This window comes from Pelobates fuscus, chromosome 1 (assembly GCF_036172605.1).
Source record: "Pelobates fuscus isolate aPelFus1 chromosome 1, aPelFus1.pri, whole genome shotgun sequence".
NCBI classification, from domain to species: Eukaryota; Metazoa; Chordata; class Amphibia; order Anura; family Pelobatidae; genus Pelobates; species Pelobates fuscus.
The window spans coordinates 36,080,211-36,103,719 of record NC_086317.1 but is presented as its reverse complement, the minus strand read 5'-3'; the positions used below and the strand labels follow the sequence as shown (position 1 = coordinate 36,103,719).

Sequence of the window (23,509 nt, the reverse complement as noted above, 5' to 3'; positions counted from 1 at the left end):
AACACAGACATGTCCTTGTGACAGAATGGGATTTGAATTATTGCAAACGCAGATGTTTTCTGTCAAGAGAGTTTTGACAATTTGATATCACAAAAAGCCGAACAGACTGTCCTTAGTACTGCTGCAGAAATCATTCATTGCAGTGTGGGGTCCAAAGGATGATCAGTATGGTAATCCAAGACAAATAAACCGCTTAAATCACACAGCGATTTAAAACAATAATGCATTCGATACAAAAAGCAACTATGTGACGGCTACCCTGGGCACTGCAAATTTTTGTAAGTACCTCTGCTATGTTTGTTCTCTGCGGATCATTTAAATTATGCTGCTAATCTAATTGCAGGTACCAAACATTTGTTTAAAATAACATGTAATGTTTTATTTATTTTTTCCACTCCAATAACAAGACTCCATATGAAACCATTACAATGTTTACTGTGAGGATATGGCTTTATAAAAAGCGGTTCACGTACATCATTAGCCCTTTAAACTGCTTAGTAAAGAGGGTGACCCCTTGTGGCCGTAAGAAATCAATACGTCAAAGTAGAGTGATACTTTCATGACAGTGATATTTCCTCATTCCCTCCTTCACCCCAATAAAGGCTACTGGAGTATTTACTGGTGTGAGGAACATATCAACTTCTGCAGTGTATCCAGGTGTGAGGATGTGTCATTCCATCACTTGTATGATGCCCATAAGCACAGAAATTCCTTTCGCGGTGCGATGCGGCGCACCATAGAAGGACTGTATGCAGACAGTGCCTTGACATCCTGGAATACGATACGATAATAAGTTACAAAGTATGTATTTTACAAAACAAAACGTAAACACCATAACTACTACATCTTAAAGGGACACTCCAGATCGCTAAAGCACTTCAGCTTGCTGCTTTATGTGTGAAGAGTATGGCCTCTTTTTTTATTTTGGAAATATTGCAGATTTTTCAAAAGATTACATCCTTTTTAAAACAGAAAACAGGTACTGTCACTTCCTGGTTTAGTTAGCGTGTATGCCCGCAATGCTTCTCTATAAGAAGCATTGGACTAGACAGAGATCAGGTTTAAGGATTTCACTGTGGATGGACTGGGCTGCAGTGAGGAGTCTGTGCTGGCACTGGATTACGGATAGATTTATTATTTCAGCAGATCTAAATAATGTGATACAGATTGCCTTAGCAGTTGACTTCATAAAAGACTTTGTGTGGCCAAAAATACCACACTCTTCTTGCCAAAACTATGGTATTGGGTGCTTAGTGTACACCAACAGGCAACAAAGATTATAGAGGTAAAAAGTCCAACCAAACCGGTCACAGCTCGAACACAGAGTATTCTTTTCTCTCGAAAGAATAAGGAAATTAGGAATAAGAAAAGCCCTCATATAGTCCCCTAATAAGTAGAGTGACGGAGGGCAACACAGTCAAGTTAAAAGCAGCAAAATATCTTTGTCTTGTTTCTCACACCTTTATTCCCTTGGATACAATATGATCATCACGTTATGTCTGCTGAACGCTGCAGGAGAAAGTCTCACTTTGCATCTGACTTTCTCCACTATAAATTTATGCTGCGCTCTTACATCCTTGATAGGCTTGTGCATGTGGGATTGACAGACTTCCTCGAGTCCAATTCTCTGCTCGACCCACTTCAGTCTGGTTTCCGCGCTCATCACTCTGTGGAAACGGCTCTGACCAAAGTATCAACCGATCTATTCGCTGCAAAATCTCATGGTCACTACTCTATCCTAATTCTCCTTAACCTTTCCGCTGCTTTTGATACCGTTAATCATAAACAGCTTCTTCTCATCCTCCGTAATCTCGGTCTACGAGATATTGCTCTCTCCTGGTGCTCCTCCTACCTCACCCAGTGCTCTTTTAGTGTCTCTTTCTCTGCCTCTTCCTCCCAACCTCGCTCTGTTGTCGTCCCCCAAGGTTCAGTCCTTGGTCCCCTACTGTTCTCGATCTATACCGCTTCCTTTGGGAAACTCATCAGCTCCTTTGGCTTCTAATATCACTTCTATGCGGATGACACACAAAGCTATCTGTCCTCCCCTGATCACTCACAGCCCCTCTTGACTAGTGTCTCTGACTGCCTCTTTGCTATTTCTAACTGGATGGCTGCCCCCTTAAGCTCAACTTGTCCAAAACAGAACTTCTGGTCTTTCCTCCTTCAAGTGTTGCTACCCCAGTTTCTGTCTCCCTCCACATTAATGGTGCTACCATCAGCTCCACCACGCAGGCTCGCTGCCTAGGTGTTCTCTTTGATTCCGACCTCTCCTTCACCCCTCATTTCCAGTCGATCGCCAAATCCTGCCACTTCCATCTTAAAAACATTGTGCGCATCCGCCCCTACTGAACGCCAGATGCTGCTACGGTTCTGGTCCATGCCAGCGTCCTCTCTCGTGCCTGGACTACTGCAATCCGCTTCTCAGTGGTCTTACGTTTCCAACTTGCCCCACTGCAGTCTATAATGAATGCGGTGGAGAGGCTCCTCATCCTGTCCACCAGCACCTCCCACACCTCACCCCTATGTCAGTCCCTGCATTGGCTTCCCGTAAGATATAGGGCTCAATATAAAATTCTGGCTCTTGCTTTCAAATCTCTACATAATGCTACTCCCACCTATCTATCCTCCCTATATGTCCAGTCTAGGCCCCTACGCTCTGCCGAAGACCTGCGTCTATCCTCTGTTCCCACCTCTGATGCTCGCCTTCAAGACTTCTCTAGGGCTGTACCGTTCCTGTGGAACTTCCTTCCTTTTTCTGTTAGACGCTCACCTAGTCTCCACTGTTAATAGCTCCAAAACACCACACTAAGTCTTCATTGAATACTATTCTACCAATCTACTTCCCTAATCTTTTTTGTCACTTTACCTCACTCCCTCTAGCATGTAAGCTCACTGAGCATGGCCCTCAAACCCTCTTTGTGTCAAACTTGTCTGGTTACACTTACATCACCCATTGTAAAGTGCTACGGAATTTATTGGCGCTATATAAATATAAGTCGAACTACTTTTTTTTTTGTCTATTCCTCTTTTTACCAAGTTCTAATAAAAGATAGGGTTCTTTTGCTGCTTTTAACTTGAATGTGTTCCCCCATGTCACTCTACTTATTAAAGGGGTGTATGGGGGCTTTTCTTATTATTACTGGTTATTTCAGGGTATCCCATTTGAGGGAGCATGGTTTAGGTGACCATCCTCCGTATTGGAGGCAAGATTCCGTGTCTGCCCCTTATGTCTTTGGGGTAGTCACTGTATCTCTATTTTATCTATTGTCTTCAGAAAAGGGAAATTACTCTAACAGATCAGAAATATGGAAGTTGTACAAGTCTATTGTTATCCTAATGTTGTTTAATTTGCATTTACCTATTCTGGCAGTTCTTATTGTTAATATTTAACTAAACATTAAAGTTCAGTCCTGCTTCCTGCATTATAAAGAACTGGAGGCCTTGCTGTCCATTTATGGAATGTCAGCCATAGAAAAGTCATAGTGAATGGATGTGGAATTCCTCTGGTCCAAATGGGACATGCAGATCTGGGCAGCGGTCAGGCAAATTGTTTTCCTTCTACTTTTTAGCCCTGCCACAAACAAGTAGATTGTGTCATTGGCTGATGCTGCAATCTTCTTGTCCATGATAGGCAAGGCCAGGCCCCACTGCAAACGTATGTGAGAACTGTGATTTCTGCATGGCCTTACCTCCCCCATACCAACGACAGATGGATTGAATATGCCACACCGGCGATGCTATGGGAACTCGTTAAGCCACTAATGAAAAAATATATATGCAAAGCGGCTTCTACACTTTGCATACACTCAACATGCATATATACAAACACACACAACATGCAGACCCTGGACACACACAGATACAGATACACACACACACACACACACAGTGACCCACACAACACCCATACATTTACATCACAAATGAGATGTGTACTCAATACATACACCCCTGCATTTGCACACAACTGAGCTTCCTTACACGTATGCCCTCGTATTATTCTGTAAGTCAGTACAGGTAGAATGTCAATAGGGACAAATACTCTCTTTTTAATATAAATGAATAAATAAAATTCACAGCCATGCAGAGGAAATGCATCAGCGTTTAATGGGCATCATAGCATTATCATACTCCCTATGGTATTTTCTCTTGGGGCAGCAATGTCTCCAGCACTCCGTGATACAAGAAATAAAAGCATAAAAGCAAGTTGATCTGCTAAATTATAGCAGCAAGGTCACTCATAAAATATATATGCATAAAACGACAAGTTCATTTATTCAAGAAGGAAAAGAAAATAGACTTTACTGACACTTTAAGGACATTACTGTCTGAATAGTTTCTGTTAAAACAGGTTCAAGTCTTTTCATTCTACTCTGATATAAAAATAAAGGGGATCAGCTTCTGAAATAAATACTAGATTTAATAGTTAGAAAATAGTCTTCATAAGAAAGAGCACAATCATATTGACACTAGTGAAAACAAATGATTATCGGGTCCATGGCATGCAGTGTGTGTATACACACTACCACTGCTGCACTACTGGACAATGAGGGCTGCCATCTTCATATGATGACCTATGAAGAGACCACCCCCCTTCTTTCCATATAAGGTATTTTATATGTTCCAACACAGAATCATGTGACATTTGAAATTTGCAATGAATGCCAGGTTATGCCAAGTCAACTTTGCATCTTATGAAAATAAAAATAAAAAGAAGGATATTTAAATAAAAAAGAAAAATCACAGCTAACAGCAGTTGTTGTGTTATAGTGTGCAACGACCACTTCTCCTTTATGATCAGCAATCCTAGTTCTCTAAAACTGTATACTTGTTCCCATTCACCACAAATGGCATACTACTTACACATTGAACATCTTATAAATTAACTTCAACAAATGTTGTTGGACTTCTGATCACCTAATGTTCTGCAGCAAATGGTTATTAAAGAAAAATGGAAGCTGAATTTTAAAACCAGGATGTTAAACAACTTCCCTGAGCTTTTAAAGAAACCCTAAGAGAGGGGTAGAGATGCGTTTTCGAATATGGATTTAAAATGCATTCTCAGACAGCACAGTGGCCATGTGCAGGTGTCTGAACAAGATGGAGGTCCTAGAGTAGATATGGCTAACTTTTCAACAGCATATATTTGTAAGCGGTTTCCCTTTGAGCTGACGCAGCATCAGAGAAACCTGCAGTTATGTATTGAACTACACATAATTCATGAAATCACTAGAGCAGACATTTTCAGAAACAAGATGTGGTTAAGAAAAATAAAAGCCAGAACTTTGAGGAAACAGAACTCTACAAGGAGAAATTTCAGATGAATACAGTGTTCACACTTTTAGGACCCTGGCAGAAAATGGGAAAAAAACAGCTAAACCTTTAACCTTCAGAGAAATAGCCCACTGTCACTCATAATACAGTTCGTAGGATTGTGGCCTTCCTAGATATTATCTACATTTAACATTAATCTCTACAGATAGCAAAAAAATGGACTGACAGTTAAGTATCTCTACTGACAAATATTTCCCAGGTTTTGTCCGAAATGGTCAAAATAGATTTAATTTTCTATAAATATACAGCTTAAAGAGCCCCCTCTTCACCTCTTAACACAGTGATGAGGCTAACAAAATACAAGAAAAATCTAAAACCGGCTGGATGGCAACGTGTATTAACATGGGAGGGACGGTGCAGCAGTTTGAATGAGGAACAAGAAAGCAAGGTTTTGGATTCCATATTCCTAAGACCATAGCTCTTCTGTTCTTCCAAATTTGTAGATCAAGGTGCTGGAGAAAAAAAAAAGGAACAAAAAAGTATTACTTTCAAGTCAAGCAAGCTGGAGTACGAAACAGGATATGTAGTTCATGTCTAGACAAAACAAAATATGTTTTTAAGGAAATCTAATGAAATCATATTACAAAACAAACCAGCTACACCAACTGAAAGGTGCTAAGATCATAGTAAAGGGAGGTTGGGATTGGTTAATTCTTGCAATGCCAGCATGAAGCATGGATTACCGCTGACATAGTTAAGTGAAGGAGTAGGCGCTTATAGCCAAGGGAGAGCAGGAAACGCTCCCGTCTGAGGAGCTAGTACATACTAATGACGCTCTGAATTTTTTTCCAAATTTAGTGTCACCAGACTAACCTATGAGCTGTATGCAGTGAATAAAGCATTTCAATCCATTTAAAACACAGCGGATGACCACTGTGTTAGATTTACATATAGGATAATAAAAATGAAAAAACTACATCTGTCCATATATATATATATATATCAATAAAATATATATAATATGTATGGGGCACTTAAAGAGAACTTAAATTATGGTGAAAGAAACACACTGCACAAATTCTAGGTTTTGTTTTAGTTCCAAAGTTTGTCAATTGCCTCCAACCTTAATGGGTAAAAGAAAACACATTTTGCAAAACGCTGTAGGTGGAAGGCAGAGTGCAGTGTTCGTCCCTGAACTAATAATTTTTGGAATGATGCAAAGTTGCTCTGGTGCACAAATCTCTCATTAGCCAAGGATTTGTCTTACCTAAAGAATATTAAAGCGTTCTGGAAAAATACTGCAAGTCCAGGGTAGACATTTATACCTATAATATAAAAACACAAAAACAGATCATGTATAGAGGGAAGTAAGCATGCTCTATGTGAAAGGAGAACTTCCTTAGTACAGAGGCAATATACAGTGACTCCTAACACACGGCAAACAAACAACGTGAACAATTCCTTTTCTCAGAAAAGGCAGTGCTTACACTATTAAGCCTGCAGGTGCAGTCTCTTTGCCCAAGAGCCACTACAAACTATAGTGGTTCTGGTGCTTAGCGTATGTCATTAAAGATATACTACAGCCCATTTTCATAAATTAAAAACAGTTCCATGCAATGCTTTTCCAAATCTCAGTATGAGGATTATTGTCAGGTTACGGTTATTAAACGCTCACAAACTTACAGGGAAAAATGAAAGCTAAACACAATGCATCTGCAGGAGTATCTTTACATTCACATGTAGATTTCACCAAGATCTATAATCTGCTTGTACTTGGAAGAAGTGTATGTTATTCATCAGAAGTACCCAGTAGAGTGAAATTGCTTAAAGAATGCTACTACCAACAAACACTATCGAATACAAAAAAAAAAGCTTATGTGGTAGGTTGACATACAATTTCCTTGTCACCTTTGCTAAAATACTGGTGAAAACAGGAAGGTCTACTGTAAAAATGTAACAGTGTGTTTAGGGTCGGACAATCATGTACTGGAAATAGCTTGTTCGTAATGTTGTGTCTATGCAGGAAGATCTGTCAATGGTTTATAAAGTGGACTTTTGCTAGTAATTTTGCCAATACTAAAATAACTTCAAAATATTTATTCAGCAAATCCGCTTCTGCGTAAGCGACAAAATGTTTGCGCCTTTATTTCAAGATGCTTATGCCCCTGTGTGGGCAACTACTTGCTTTACCACAAATCAGTTTGATATATGCGTTTCTATTGTGAAAACAATAAAAAATATTCAAAACAAAATATTTATTTAGGGCGGACACATTCAGCTTTTCTTCATTTTGAAATGTGAGTGTGTTATGGTATTAGCCAACTCAATGGTATTATTATTATTATTATTATTTACATAGCGCCAATAAATACTGCAGAGCTGTACAATGGCATTCATTCTATTGACCCATTTCCACAAGATTTGATCAGGCAGTAGAAATAAGAGGCCAAAACACCTACATAGCTGGCTATAAATATAGAGATACATTTGGTTTGATTGCCCATCACTGTGAACATATTTCTCCATCTCAGGGAACATTTGAGATAAGTAAGATGAAGAGAGATTTGCAAACACTGTCGGCTGCCATTATAAACCGTACTTTCGTGAATTACAAAAACAAAGTGACATTGTTAAAGGAACACTATAGGATCAGGAACACAAACATGTATTGCTGACCCTATAGTGCAAAACCCACCATTTAGGTGGCTTAGCCCCCTTAAAGGGAATAAAAACTCACCTTATTTCCAGCGCTGCGCGGGTCCTCCGGTGCTAGATCCGCCCCCTTAGTAACATCACCAGAATTGCCACGTTTTAGTAAATCCAATGCTTTCCCATATGAAAAGCATGGGATTGGATAAAATTAGCAAGGGGGCAGGGCCAAACACCACCTCCTCATAGAGATGCATTGAATCAATGCATCTCTATGAGGAAAATTCAGCATCCCCATGCAGAGCATGGAGACGCTGAACAGCAGTGCTGCCTACTGTGCAGCACTGCCCCAGGAAGCACCTCCAGTGGCCATCTGAGGAGTGGCCACTTGGAGGTGTCCCTAAGGGCAATGTAAGCACTTGCATATAATGATTATACTCACCAGAACAACTACATTAGGCTGTAGTTCTTCTGGTGACTATAGTGTCCCTTCAAATGAAGTATCTGCCTGGCTTTAAAGAGGAACTGTCACATTTTATTTGTCATAGGTCCTCTTTATTGTTTACTGGAGTAAAACATGCAACAGAGATAAAAGAAAAAGAAAACTCAGTGGTGTGTATACAGCGGGGACTGTGGTAGTTAACAGTCATTTGCATCAAATGCCTATTTATGACTTAAAAGGCAATTATAGTGCCAGGATAACAAACTCTATAGTTTCCCCCTTTGTCAAGCCAGCACCCCCTTATGGCACTTAACTAGGTCCAGCACCGATGTCCCTCTGCGCTGGCTCAACTTGTCCCACGCTCCTCCCCCACCGACGTCCGCCGGGGAGACCTAATGCGCATGCGCAGCAATACTTTCCTATGGGGAGTCCAGTGATGCTGGAAGTCCTCATGCATAGCGCGAGAACGTCCAGCGCGTTAAGGCGACCAAAAGTCACTGTCAAGCCCAGAAGTCCCTATAGAGGCGGTCTGGTAGGAGTTAAGCCTAGCAGGTAATTATTGCAGTTTATAAAAACTGCAATAATTACATGCTATGGGTTAAGGGTGATGGGAGTTTGCAACCAGACCACTTCAATGAGCTGAAGTGGTCTGGGTTCCTACAGTGTCCCTTTAGAGGCACTATAAACATTTCTGGCCCTTCTTCACCTCATCTCGATTATATTCTCAATGTTAATTGCCTGCTGTCCAATATTCCCATTTGTAAAGTGCTGTGGAATATGGTGGTGTTATATAATTGCTAATAGTAATCTAAGTGAATTGGTTTTATTACTTGGAGGGCCCTGGTACTGTCCCTCCATTCAGTATTAAACCATTTCGAGCAGTTTAACACTGAACGAGACTACCCGTTTACCCATAGCCCCACCTCCACTGGAGAAGTGGATAAAGTACTTCCTTCTAGCCAAACCAATTCATACCTGAAAGCTCACTGTGATTGGCTGAGAATGCTAGCTGAATACTTTTAGCCTATCACAGTTGCCCATTTCTGCTTAGGTTAATGCTTCCTCATTAGCTTCAGCAGCGCAGGTAGACGAGCTGCTGGGGTTATCATATAACATTAAAATATTTCAAATGGTTTAACACCGGAAGGACCGCACCAACGGACTCCCAGCAATATAACCACGTCAATGAGCTGAAGCAGTTACCATGCCTACAGTTTCCCTTTAACAGAAGGCACGGCAGGACACCCTTTCTGTCTCGTGCAGCAGGTGTAAGAAAGGTTTTACTTTTGCTGCAATTCTTGCTTACACAATAAAACAGTAATATGTGCTCCACATTAGAGATCTCTATGTGGTTTGTTTGCTACAATTGATGCCCAGACTTACATTTTCCTGGTGAAAGAAAGATTCAAAGCTAAAAATACATGAGGCGTACACATACCTTTCGTAACGTAGGCTCCAAACAGGATCCACATGGAAGCGATAAGAGACCCAAACATCAGCATAAAACCAATGAAGAGCCAAATCCGGGCCCCTGTGTAACAGACATTAAATTAGCATTTAATTCTCAATAGAAAGCACTCGGCAAACATAAGCTAAAGAGTTTTCTTACCGGTCCTCCCTAGGCATCCATCACTGTAACTATCCCCCCGAACCTGAGCATTTGACACAGCATTTATCCTGGGGAGAGAGGACAAATTTTACCATCAGGATATGACATACAGGGAGAAGCAGCTAGATTTAGTCTGAAAATAGGAACCTTTTACGCAGTACCAAATTATACAGGTGTTTTTTTTAAAATGAACATTCTCCAGTCTCAAGTTTGTTACTTCGCCCAGACAATCAATATATATACAAAACTTATAACTTGAGAGAACATTGCTGCCTAAGTGCTACCTAGTGAAAAAATAAATAAAAAAGTGAAACGCTCGACGCGCGTGTTCTCTCAAGTTATAAGTTTTGTTTAGCACCTGTTGGACCAGGCATAGGGCACTAGCGTTCTAGTTTAATTTAGCACTATCCTGTGGGGAAGCTCTGGAACCTTTATTGGTGTTAGAGTGATTCACCCTGGAAGCCTCTTCCAATTGGACAGGCAGTTGATTTTCTTATTGTATCGCTAGTGTGAGGGCTCCTTTACGTTTGTGCGCTTTTTTTGCTTTATGGACAGCAAAATCCAGTCTGCTTATTATTTCAGGCAGTCTATACAGGGGGATTTTTTCTTTTTACCCTCCCAACTATCCTGGAATTTCTGCTGGGGGTTTATTTAACCTATTTAGCATAATTGCGCAATTTATTTGTTGCCTCTTCACTCTCCCTGTACCTATCTGGTCCATCTCCTTTCTGTGTATTCAGAGCTACTATCCAGGATCCCCTTGTTTCAAGGGTCTCCTTTATCTATACTTTCTACGTTTGGGTTACCCATTACTGAGTAGCTCTGTGGTAGGCACCCTTTAAGGACAGACTTAACCCACTTCACAAACTGTCTGTGACTGTGTGTATTAGTACATCTTTCTCTTCCTTTTTTTCTCAATTTTATATATATTATAAAATAGAGTATGCAAATAAAGACATCATTTCTTAAGATTCCCTTCTTAAAAAAAACGTAGAAATCCATTGGCCAACGCTTGTTCACATAGCTTCATTTCACTGCAGTTCTAGTTACGATTTCCATTAACGGAATATCACTCACTTTTAAAACTGAGAATGCACAAATGTGATAAGAATGCCTAAAAAGTTTTAAGTGGACAAAGAATCAAGTCACTTTTGTATAATATTTTGGCCACTTACGAGACAAAACATCAAGGAATGACCGCGAAGAAGGCTTTTCAAAATAGTGGTATATAGAAGTTTGTCTACATGGCGGTAAAGTATGATTTTTCTGATTTTTGCACATAAACTAAAGCCATCAGAGGGCTTGGAACTTCCTCACTTATTTCTATATTATAAGGCTACCCAGGTGGGAGTGAATTAAGCGATATTTGACCTCTCGACCACACCTGAAAAACATTTTTGGGTTGTCAAATCCACACTCCCTTACCCTAGTTTTGCTTTGACCCACTTTATGAACCCATGGAAATCAATTAGGAACAAAAACAAGCTTGTCACCCTAGGAACTCTAATGCACCCTGTGTTGAGCTCTAAAGCTTTTCCTGTAATCGAATTATTGGGGTTTTCTAGTGGTATTAATTTTTTATTGCAGTTGAGGTTTATAAAATAATAGACTAGGCTCGCTTCTTCTGTGCAGGTTTATTTCTGTGGATCAGCAATGCAGGCTGTTTCACCGGATTACATGCAACCGGTAACTTAACAGGATGAATGTCAATACAAAACAACAATGTACACAGAAACAGCAAAAAGTCCTTAAGACAGATTCAGTAACTCATATACATTACATCACTGTAACAAAATCACCAAAGGCACATAGAGTATGTTTGACGTTTAAGAAACAATGTGGAAAATCAGGTTAAATTAGTTAGGTAATGTTATAGCGTCACAGTGACAAACAGGATAATACGTTGTAGAATTAGTTAATAACATGAAAACAGGCAGAATCAGTTAGCTGAAAGATTATATGACATTGTGTAAGATAGAACAGAGGCCTAAACTGTGCAACAAGTGCTGGCTATACGTTTAAAGGACCACTCTAGGCACCCAAACCACTTCAGCTTAATGAAGTGGTCTGGGTGCCAGGTCCTTCTAGGACAGGGGTCGGCAACCCGCGGCTCCGGAGCCGCATGTGGCTCTTTTGAACCTTTGCCGCGGCTCTGGGGCGGATACTAGGGAGGGGAGGAGGCGCATTGTGCGCCCTGACACTCCCCACTGTGGCGGGCGCTGTAGTTACGCACCGTCCTGACGTCTCCTTCCCGCCCGCTGTCAGATCGGAGGGCAGCGGCGCGCATGCAGGTCTACGACTGCGAGGAGGAAGATGACATCCGTCCAGACTCCCGTCAGCAGCAGCAGCAGCAGCAGCAGCAGCAGCGTGCCAGGCACCAGTGTGAGGTAAGTGAAGTGATGCCTCAGGGGGGGAGGGGGGGAGGGGGGGGAGCCCGGCCCACACACTTACACAGACAGAACTTAAAGACATTTTTATCCAATTTAATGTGCCACTAGTGTACAATGTATTTTTTTTTTTTTGTTAAAGTGTAATTTATATCATATAATAAAACATAAATCCCAAGTATTCCTATTTAGGAGGAGAAGTCCCTATTTCCCAAATTCCTTTGTCACTCATTTCTATCATCATTGCCCCTCTTTTCTAGGAGCTCCATTTTGTTGGTGAGTCTACAGCAGAGCTCCACCAAAATAATACTGACAGTAGTATGTCTTTAAACTACAATAAATGTGTCTGAGTGTATAACAGAGCTCCACCGCAATAATACTCCCAGTAATGTGTCCGAGTTTGTAACAGAGCTCCACAGTAATAATACTCCCAGTAATGTGCCTGAGTTTATAACAGAGCTCCACAGCAATAATACTGCCAGTAATGTGTCTGAGTGTATAACAGAGCTCCATAGCAATAATACTCCCAGTAATGTGTCTGAGTGTATAACAGAGCTCCATAGCAATAATACTCCCAGTAATGTGCCTGAGTTTATAACAGAGCTCCACCGCAATAATACTCCCAGTAATGTGTCTGAGTGTATAACAGAGCTCCATAGCAATAATACTCCCAGTAATGTGTCTGAGTGTATAACAGAGCTCCACAGCAATAATACTCCTAGTAATGTGTCTGGGTGTATAACAGAGCTCCACAGCAATAATACTCCTAGTAATGTGTCTGGGTGTATAACAGAGCTCCACAGCAATAACACTCCCAGTAATGTGTCTGAGTGTATAACAGAGCTCCACGGCAATAATACTCCCAGTAATGTGTCTGAGTGTATAACGGAGCTCCACCGCAATAATACTCCCAGTAATGTGTCTGAGTGTATAACAGAGCTCCACAGCAATAATACTCCTAGTAATGTGTCTGGGTGTATAACAGAGCTCCACAGCAATAATACTCCTAGTAATGTGTCTGGGTGTATAACAGAGCTCCACAGCAATAACACTCCCAGTAATGTGTCTGAGTGTATAACAGAGCTCCACAGCAATAATACTCCTAGTAATGTGTCTGGGTGTATAACAGAGCTCCACAGCAATAATACTCCTAGTAATGTGTCTGGGTGTATAACAGAGCTCCACAGCAATAACACTCCCAGTAATGTGTCTGAGTGTATAACAGAGTTCCACAGCAATAATACTCCCAGTAATGTGTCTGAGTGTATAACAGAGCTTCCCAGTAATAATACTCCCAGTAATGTGTCTTTAAACTACAATAAATGTGGTTAGAAATCGGTCTGTATAAATAAGATATATTGTTCTTCAAGTATTCCTTTGTCCATTTGAAATGTTAGGAGGCATGTTAATACTTGTTAATAGATACTACTTGAAATCTGCTGTAGTAAACTGTATGATCAGTCATAATAATGAAATGAAATGTGTTACGCATAACCAGCTTTTGTGGACAATTGTGACCATAATACATAAAGGGTAACTGAGCATAGCGCAGCCATAATCCTTAGTAGCTGGGTTACTAATACTTTGTTGTCATCTTTTTAAGCAATCAGAAGGAAAAAAAAGTGACAAAAAAAGTTCTTTTTATAATGACGAGGATGACATTGGGCCCTCATTATTAATTATTATTTACATCAGGCACTGATTATGATTTATAGTAGACTGGGGCCCTGATTAATTTTCTATGGCATTTTGGGGCATTGATTTTGCTATGGGGCCCTCTGATTTCTAATTACGCCCCTGTTTTGGACCCCCGGTAGGCCAGCCATGGATAAAGGCAAGAAAAGAAAAATTGTTTTAAATGTCGCAATGGTTTTGCGGCTCCCAGTTTTTTTTTTTTCTTCGGAAACTGGTCCAAGTGGCTCTTTTTGTCTTAAAGGTTGCAGACCCCTGTTCTAGGGTTAACCCATTTTTTCATAAACATAGCAGTTTCAGAGAAACTGCTATGTTTATGAATGGGTTAAGCCTTCCCCCTATGTCCTCTAGTGGCTGTCTCATTGACAGCCGCTAGAGGCGCTTGCGTGATTCTCACTGTGAAAATCACAGTGAGAGCACGCAAGCGTCCATAGGAAAGCATTATGAATGCTTTCCTATGTGACCGGCTGAATGCGCGCGCAGCTCTTGCCGCGCGTGCGCATTCAGCCGACGGGGAGGAGAAGAGGAGGATCGGAGGAGGAGAGCTCTCCGCCCAGCGCTGGAAAAAGGTAAGTTTTAAACACTTTCCCCTTTCCAGAGCTGGGCGGGAGGGAGTCCCTGAGGGTGGGGGCACCCTCAGGGCACTCTAGTGCCAGGAAAACGAGTATGTTTTCCTGGCACTAGAGTGGTCCTTTAATACATCTCTCAGATTATTGTTGACGTACAGCTAAGGTCACACACAACAAATGCCCTTTTATTTAAAAAGTTTGGTATTTAATTAATTTCAATAAATCTTTAATCCCTTTTATAACTACTACAATCGCAAGCTTATTATTATAATTATCCACAACCACACGAATATACATCTTTTCTCTGTGTACCACAACATATCCCCAACACTCCTCCATTGTATTTAAGGGGGAGATTAAATTGTTTCACAACATTTTCAATGTTTAAACTGCTTCATTAAACTAAAGTTTTTTGGTACCTAAAGTATCACTTTAAAAGGGAAACTGAATTGTGTATCTACCCATCCATATTCCCTCGTGTTTTTGAAGGATTTGGATGGAAGTTATTTAAATATGTGGTGGCCATGCCCTCTTTATCAGCCTCTGTTTGAAATAAATAAATAAAAATAAAAAAAAAAAAATTCCAGCAAACTAATGCAGCCCAAGAAAAGAGTTTGCATTAAAATCCTATTCTGCTCTGTTAAATAAGCCTCATCCTGTTCATCGAATAAACATGTTCAAATTTCCTAGCTACCGGCCTCTCTTTGCAAAACAGGGGAGGGTTGCCACCCCAACTTGGAATGCAAATCATTTCTGTATTACTTAGAAATAAAAATGTAATTGTAATAAATAGAAAAATGAATAGAAATCTTCCCTGGTGCTGTTTAATCCAGTTTAACCTTGAAATGTTTAGAATGTAGAGTTTTCCTTTACGCTTGAATAGTGGTACACAGCAATTCATAAGAATAACTGTCAGCAGCTACTAATCAGGATTCTGTTAAGTTATTTGTGTAACTCATAGTGCCATTTCAGGGCTTTACAGATATCAAGCTAAAGTCCCCTTTCTCCTACAAGGATGTTTTCCTGTGCAAAAGTGCAAGGTTTAAATTTAATAAAAAAGTAAAAAAAAAAAAACAACAGTACACACATACCCTAAAAGGTGGTGCCGCATTGCCTCAAATACGTACAAAAATCTTGATGTCATTATACAGCAATGTTTTGACCAAACACAGTCTTTATCAAGGCGTGTGGACACAGTGCTTGGTTAAAACACTGCTGTGAGAATGTTCTAATAAAGGATTTGTGTACACATTTGGAGCAATGCTAGACCATCCTAGCTTTTTGGGGGAATCTATTCAAGTCTAGGTAAGGGAGATCATTTGGTGACCCTAGATCAGGCTTCCCCAAACTCCGGCCCTCCAGATGTTGCTGAACTACAACTCCAATGATTCTCAGCCTATCTATTTCATTCATAGAATCATGGGAGTTGTAGTACAGCAACAACAGGAGGGCCGGAGTTTGGGGAAGCCTGCCCTAGATGTACGTTTACTGGTAGGTCTAGGATACATTGTGAGTCATGTCCCACTTGTCACTGCGTACTGTGCAACATTTTACCTTTTCTTTAATTTTTAGGGTCATGCTTCTATTTTCATATACTTAGTAAAACTAGACAAAGGTAAAAAATGTCTCCTCTTTAATTTTATTTGTAACAAAGAAGAAGCTTGCTAATTGCAATCAAGATGATAATATCTTATAAAGAAAAGTTGCAAATAAAAATACATTTAAAATTTTGCAAAACCTTACATGAAAAACGCGAGAGTGGAGAAGACCCCACAGGTGTGAAATGCATGATTTAGATCTTGCTGAGTTGGGTAAACCACTGCGGCATCGATCATAATCCACCAACCCGAGAAGAACTGAAACAAGAAAGCAATTTTTATAAATAATCAGCATTCTATTTTTTTTTTTTTAAATGCGCCATTTATTTTCAGCGCAATAGATTTATGAATTTTCCTACCAATATAAATTAGGCGATCTGAAAGAAACATTTCTGCTAAATCAGGCGGAATGCACTATGAAGAGAACGGACACTCGGGATAATATCCTCCTCTGCATTTTATTCAAAGCATAATTCAAAAAGTATGGTAGTGTAAGCGCTCCAATAATAAACAATGCAAAAATATATATAATAAAATATAATATGGGCCACTACTCCAGCAGTGAAGGAGTTAACTAGAATCTAAATAGAAACTCTGATCTCCAGACTCCACATAAAGAACACGCACTCTGTTGCTTAAAAATGCAGCACAACAAAAAATGCCTTTTTATTAAAAAAAATATAAAACAACTATAACAATGTATATATAATAGCTAAATAAAATCCAGCAAGGAGCTATATCCCTTTTATTCAAAGCATGACCACAGCAAGCCACATCAGAGCATGTGAGAATGCAGGGGTACATTTGCATTGACGTTGATCGTTTATGTGAGAATGCAGGGGTACATTGGCATTGATGTTGATCGTTTATGTGAGAATGCAGGGGTACATTTGCATTGATGTTGATCGTTTATGTGAGAATGCAGGGGTACATTGGCATTGATGTTGATCGTTTATGTGAAAATGCAGGGGTACATTTGCATTGACGTTGATCGTTTATGTGAGAATGCAGGGGTACATTGGCATTGATGTTGATCGTTTATGTGAGAATGCAGGGGTACATTTGCATTGACGTTGATCGTTTATGTGAGAATGCAGGGGTACATTTGCATTGACGTTGATCGTTTATGTGAGAATGCAGGGGTACATTGGCATTGATGTTGATCGTTTATGTGAGAATGCAGGGGTACATTGGCATTGATGTTGATCGTTTATGTGAGAATGCAGGGGTACATTTGCATTGATGTTGATCGTTTATGTGAGAATGCAGGGGTACATTGGCATTGATGTTGATCGTTTATGTGAGAATGCAGGGGTACATTTGCATTGATGTTGATCGTTTATGTGAGAATGCAGGGGTACATTTGCATTGATGTTGATCGTTTATGTGAGAATGCAGGGGTACATTTGCATTGATGTTGATCGTTTATGTGAGAATGCAGGGGTACATTTGCATTGATGTTGATCGTTTATGTGAGAATGCAGGGGTACATTTGCATTGACGTTGATCGTTTATGTGAGAATGCAGGGGTACATTTGCATTGATGTTGATCGTTTATGTGAGAATGCAGGGGTACATTTGCATTGATGTTGATCGTTTATGTGAGAATGCAGGGGTACATTTGCATTGATGTTGATCGTTTATGTGAGAATGCAGGGGTACATTTGCATTGACGTTGATCGTTTATGTGAGAATGCAGGGGTACATTTGCATTGATGTTGATCGTTTATGTGAGAATGCAGGGGTACATTTGCATTGATGTTGATCGTTTATGTGAGAATGCAGGGGTACATTTGCATTGATGTTGATCGTTTATGTGAGAATGCAGGGGTACATTTGCATTGATGTTGATCGTTTATGTGAGAATGCAGGGGTACATTTGCATTGACGTTGATCGTTTATGTGAGAATGCAGGGGTACATTTGCATTGATGTTGATCGTTTATGTGAGAATGCAGGGGTATCTGCATTACGTTTGAAGGGTGCTTCTCCATGGAGGGGCGGTGTGTGACAATGCAGGATGTATCTGCATGGAAGGTATGTGTGTGTGTGCGCAAGAGCACATAGGGTTCATCTGCATTAAAGTTGAGTGATGCTGGGGTGTACCATGTGTCCTGTGTTTTTTTTTTTTTTTTTTTATAATTCTTTATTTTTGTAGTGCACATAAAGGGTTACAGGTAGGCATGAGGTGCCCCGAAAGCAGTCCCCAAGCATTTACTCCGCTTAACATGCGGGACAATTGGTTATCAGGCACATTTTTATAGAAAATTAGTTGCACATATATTCATTCTGTGATAGTAGGTTCTGTCACTATAGCTAGAATAAGCAGTTTTGGCATAGCTGGATAATAGTTAGGCACTAGTGGTTACCACACAGTTTTATACATACCAACATTGTTTATCTAGGAGTTATTCTAAGTTGCTGCATATAGAAGGTAGATTACAAGATTACACCTAGCAGAGTAATATATGTCTAGTGCTGTAGAGCAAGGTGTAAGAGTATAAAGCCATTGAGCAGTAATAACCTATAAACCTAAAACTCTGGTTAGCCTTATAGAAAAATGACATGACTCAGGGGGGATAAATCATAATAAAAAGCTTATGCCACTCGTAGGCCGGATCGGTCAGGTCAGCTCTGTGCCAGAAACAGTCTCTTCCCCTTCTCCTTCCACGTTGTCTGCTCCAGTAAGTAGACCTCCGGTCTTCCAAACCGGGATAGTCCCGCTCTCCTCCTCTAGTCCAGGCCAGCAGGGTACTACGCGTGGTAGGTAGGTTAGGTCGGCTGGGCTCACGGTGCTCTGTTTCCCGGTACTGGTTATCCAAGCGAGTCCCAAAGTTTGCCTGTGTGGCGGCCATTTTAAATTTGCCTCGTGGTTGCAGAGCATGCAGAAATCGAGTGCTGCAGAAAGGTGAATTTGCGGACCAGAAGGGATTTCTCCACTGCGGAGGTACAGGTGAGGTACAGGTGATTCATAGGCAGAGGCTGTTGCAGTTGGAAGCACAGAGTTCTCTTCGAAGTAGTTGCGCGCGTGGCGTCAGCCATTTTGGAGGCTGTGGTCGGGTATCTCGCCTTTAGTCGCAGCCTCACGATCCGGGTCGCCAAGTGTGGACCGGGATCACCCCCCCGGCCCAGAGGGGGGGGACCAGGGCCGGGTCCGCCTGTGCTCAGCTTGTCTGTTGGGCTCCGGAAGGCAGGCTATCGGAGCGGCGGCCGTCCACTCCACTCCCCGCCAGGGAAGCTCCCGCTTGCTGCTGCAGAGCACTCCCCTCCGGGGGACTAGAACTCAGGGAGCAAGCCTCTCCCCGGTTCCGGCAGCCCTCCTCCATCGAGGGTCGCAGGTCTGGGTCAGTATAGCGCTTTGGGTTCTTTGTTGTAGGCTTTTTAGATTGCTCGTGAGCAGGAGCTGAGCTGTCCTGCGACCGCTCCGCTCGGCGGCCCGGCCCCGCCCCGTGTCCTGTGTTTTTAACCCTTTTCTTCCCCGTGTCACGTGTGCACCCCGTAACATTTTCCCTCTTGAAATCACTAGCCCCCCCCTAGATACCACAAATTATACCCTTTCCATATCATTTTCCCTGTCCCTCCCCTTATCCATAGTGAGAAACACATCCAATAAATCCGCTATAATAAACATTACTCCAAGGAGGTACTCCAGCTTCATTAAATCGTAGATACGTAGTTACCATTAAATTTAACTCTGGCTAGGTGCTTTTATCACGGTTCCTCACTTCCTCTAACCTTCGTACTTTTTCCCCTGCTCACTTCCCGCTATGCGTTTCCCATTTTCAGAGTATTTCTACAGACCGTTTTCTTTATACACTAATCACTGCCTTAGCATCTTCTATACCAGATTAATAGCAGCTTGTAATGACTTTGGTCTCGATTTAATCTTTTTGGATAAACTTTTAAAATGTTTTCAAATTCTGAAAAACAAATTGAGATTTTAATATATATTCTTATATTTTTACATTTTGAAAACAATAATTTTTTAAAAGTTTATGCATAAACAAATTTGAAGACCTTATCCAAACATATTAAAATCGAGGCCTTTGTTGCCAAAAAGCCGGATTTCTGGTATTCACCGACATGTTTTCTAACTTCATTATAAAGAATTGTGCACTTACCAGAATCCCTGCTACCACAGAAGCGATCGTGTTTCGCCTTTCTCCCCAGTCGATGCATTCGAATTCCGGCCATCTGAAATTATCTAGGAATCCCGCCATGTTCCTTCCTCAGCACGTGGTCTTCCGATAGCAATATAAAGTTGAAACTTCATCCAGTCTACACAAAACACAGAAAAACATATCTTTGATTTTATATTGCTTATCATGCACATGGTGTGGTCTCTAAATTGGGAATTGTTCAGAATTCACAAAGAAAATATAAATATTATGCAAAAAGCTGATTTTTTTCCCAATTCAGCAATTTGGCCTCCCACTTTAGCGAATAAACAATTGTATGCAAATATGTACTTTTAAAAATATTCACCAAAATCATAAATAAAATGTGATTATCAATTGTAGTTGATTGTTACGATCACTCAGTAAACAAAACATTTAAACACTAAGAGCATAGTTTTTTTCTTTATAGTGAAACTGACACTTTTCTGGCAATTCAGTTCCTTATCCCCACACCACATGCTATTGCAACACTTCATCTCCCCATTGTGCATAGGGCATGCTAATGCAAGCTCAAACATCCCAAATAAATACTTAAAGTATGTGACATACGCACACTCAAGAATTTATTGAAAAGAACCAGGGGGCATGTTTACACCTGTGCATACAGCACTGTAAGGATTAAGTTAGTTGACATGGTTTCCCCTTGCTGTACAAGTATAGTAAGACAAATATTGGAAAGAAAATGTAAAAAAAAAAAAAAAAAAAGAAGGATAATATATATATATATATATATACACACACACACACACACACACACACACACAAGTATACATAAAGCACAACCCATAGCCAACTCTCAGCTATTGTGACAACATCTCTGTAGGAACAAGTGGCAGAAAAATTCTTAGATTTTTTGAATCAGAGAAAAAATGGTGCATTTGCAAAAAGGACATGTATCTCCTGGTTTTACTAGATAGACAGGCATGTATTGAAAATAAAAAATAGATTTTAAAAAATCCATAAGAAACACAAACACAAAGCCCAACCCATAGGTAACTGTCAGCAGTTAAAATATCTATAGCGATAGTTCTGTTTTAGAAGTTATGGTGCCAGGAGGCCCCTGAAGGTACTTTTCCTCAAGAGGTTTATGCCATTCTCGAACGGTTTAACCCGAAAGTTCTCCAGTGACAATGTCCACTCCCCTCGAGGCGGCATCCAGCTGACTGCTCTCAGCGAATCAGTGGCGCACTTGCCCAGCAGCACTCCGCGCTTCCTGAATCTGAATATTCAGAAGCCGGATGCCGCCTGGGGGGAGTGGAAATTGTCGCTGAAGGCAACTTTAGGGTTAAACCATTCGAGAACAGTTTAGCCCCTTGAGGTAAGACTGCCTCCAGGGGTTTCCTGGCACCATAACAACTTCATTTAGATTCGGTTCTTTGGTGCCTGGAGTGTACCTTTAAGTACACCGGGGAGGCAAGTACCAATTAATGGCCATCCAACAGTATATCCATGCAACTTTATCATTACGATAGAACATTCACAGAGCTCTGTGCACCGGACAACATTTTTTTAAAAGTGTTCTGAAAAGTGATGGCGCATTCCAGCATTAGTTTTTTCATATTTTTAAATAGTAAATTTCTGCAGTATTTGCAGAAATTTTCAATTCAGAATGTATATTGGTGGAAGAGGTAGAGGAAAAACTCATTAAAGAACATGGCTGCGTCAACAAAAATATGGAGCGTATTCAAGTCAAACGACTGTTTGTTTGGGTGCAAAAAAATAAATAAAAAAGTAACAGATGAACAAATTCTGACAGGTTTAAAATTCCGTCATAACTTCACAAAAAATTAAAGCCATACGCCACCAATGAAATCAGCGTGTGTTATGAATGTGATCTCGGTCTCATCTCACCCTGCTGTCACAGGGACATCATAGCATGGCAGGCTGGGAAACCTCAGATGCCACAGTGCACGAAAAAAAAAAAATCCCAGTGGGCCTTTCCAGGTCTGGAGAATATTGAGAGCACAGGCACAACTGTGGTCTATAATGCTGCTTACCCCTGCACTAAAACACCCACTATTTTAATTTCAAAATAACAGTGTAAGGCTGCAGGGCACCATCCTCCTCGCCAGGCATCTTATGCTTGTGGTAGGATCACCTGTCCCTCCTGCCAGCCCTATCTGAACCTTTAGGTTATATGTAAATGGAAAAAATATTATAAAAATATGTCAACACAGAAAGGTTTTTGTTTACTAACCTGTAACATATGATTTCCGGGGAGTGGGAAGTATTAACAACCGCAAAGTTCAAATTTGATCTTCAGTAATCTGAGCTAAAATGTTTTAACCAAAACCAAATTGCGAACTGAAAGCAGTCATTTAAGAAGAAATGTCACAAAGATGTTCCCCCCTGGTTGTGTCCCGTCTCATCACATTTTCTAAAATGATTGTCTGGTTCTATTTATACTCTCACCTCTTCCTCCTTAGAATCCTTTATTTCACCTCCTGCTTGTGTGCTACTGTTCAGATTGTGGAGATCATGATAGCTAGATGTTACAAAATGACCAGAACCAAGTCACCGATCGTTCAATGATCTCGCACTTACACGGACATACAGTCAGTAATATAACTCATTCTGTGTGAAATTCACTCCCTGCACGGATCCAAACGGTCAACATCACTGGTTTCATCTGAAGCAGTAGTTCTTAATCATCGGATTGGGACACAAAATAGGGTCCCCACTGACTGAAGCAGGCACACCAGCCTATAATTACCCTGGATGGGCACTTTCTACAGGAGCAGGGACAGAAGACAAATTATAACAGAACACTATATGGACTCTGATACAACGAAAGCAATTAGCCCATTACTCTAGCCAAGCAGAGTGAAGAAAAAAAAATAAAAACGGTGGTGAGATTGCTGGACTCTCCAGAATACTAGTAACAAGGATCTTTTGTGTCTTGGGGAAGTAGGGGTGTGGGGGAGGGGGGGGGGTTTAAGATATGAATCGACATTCCTGCAAAGGCACTTCCTGGCATTCAACTGTAATCTTTGAAAGTCCCTTGGTGCAAAGAGAACCACTGGATGATCAAATGATGGCTGAATCTACTACCTGGTTCAAGCAGCTGATTATTTGTCCTTTTATTTAGCTCCACTTCCTGTTACCCAAATAA

General features: G+C 40.7%; 1 protein-coding gene across 4 annotated transcripts in view; it reads right to left on the bottom strand.

Moving 5' to 3' along the window:
- Nucleotides 1-4,084: 4,084 nt before the first annotated feature.
- The window catches only part of TMEM50B (transmembrane protein 50B), a 32,685-nt gene continuing 13,260 nt past the window's right edge, over nucleotides 4,085-23,509 (bottom strand). For 3 of the 4 annotated variants that reach the window (XM_063447698.1, XM_063447707.1, XM_063447717.1), the window contains exons 2-7: nucleotides 20,341-20,497; nucleotides 16,366-16,478; nucleotides 9,975-10,042; nucleotides 9,804-9,896; nucleotides 6,542-6,599; nucleotides 4,085-5,786 (exon numbers count right to left, since the gene is read on the bottom strand). In XM_063447698.1, the coding sequence (XP_063303768.1) occupies nucleotides 5,741-5,786; nucleotides 6,542-6,599; nucleotides 9,804-9,896; nucleotides 9,975-10,042; nucleotides 16,366-16,478; nucleotides 20,341-20,439 (477 nt within the window). In that variant the 5' untranslated portion in view covers nucleotides 20,440-20,497 and the 3' untranslated portion in view covers nucleotides 4,085-5,740. Of the gene's footprint in view, nucleotides 5,787-6,541; nucleotides 6,600-9,803; nucleotides 9,897-9,974; nucleotides 10,043-16,365; nucleotides 16,479-20,340; nucleotides 20,498-22,594; nucleotides 22,704-23,509 lie in introns of those variants that run through there. The other variant, XM_063447728.1, reaches the window with a different exon arrangement.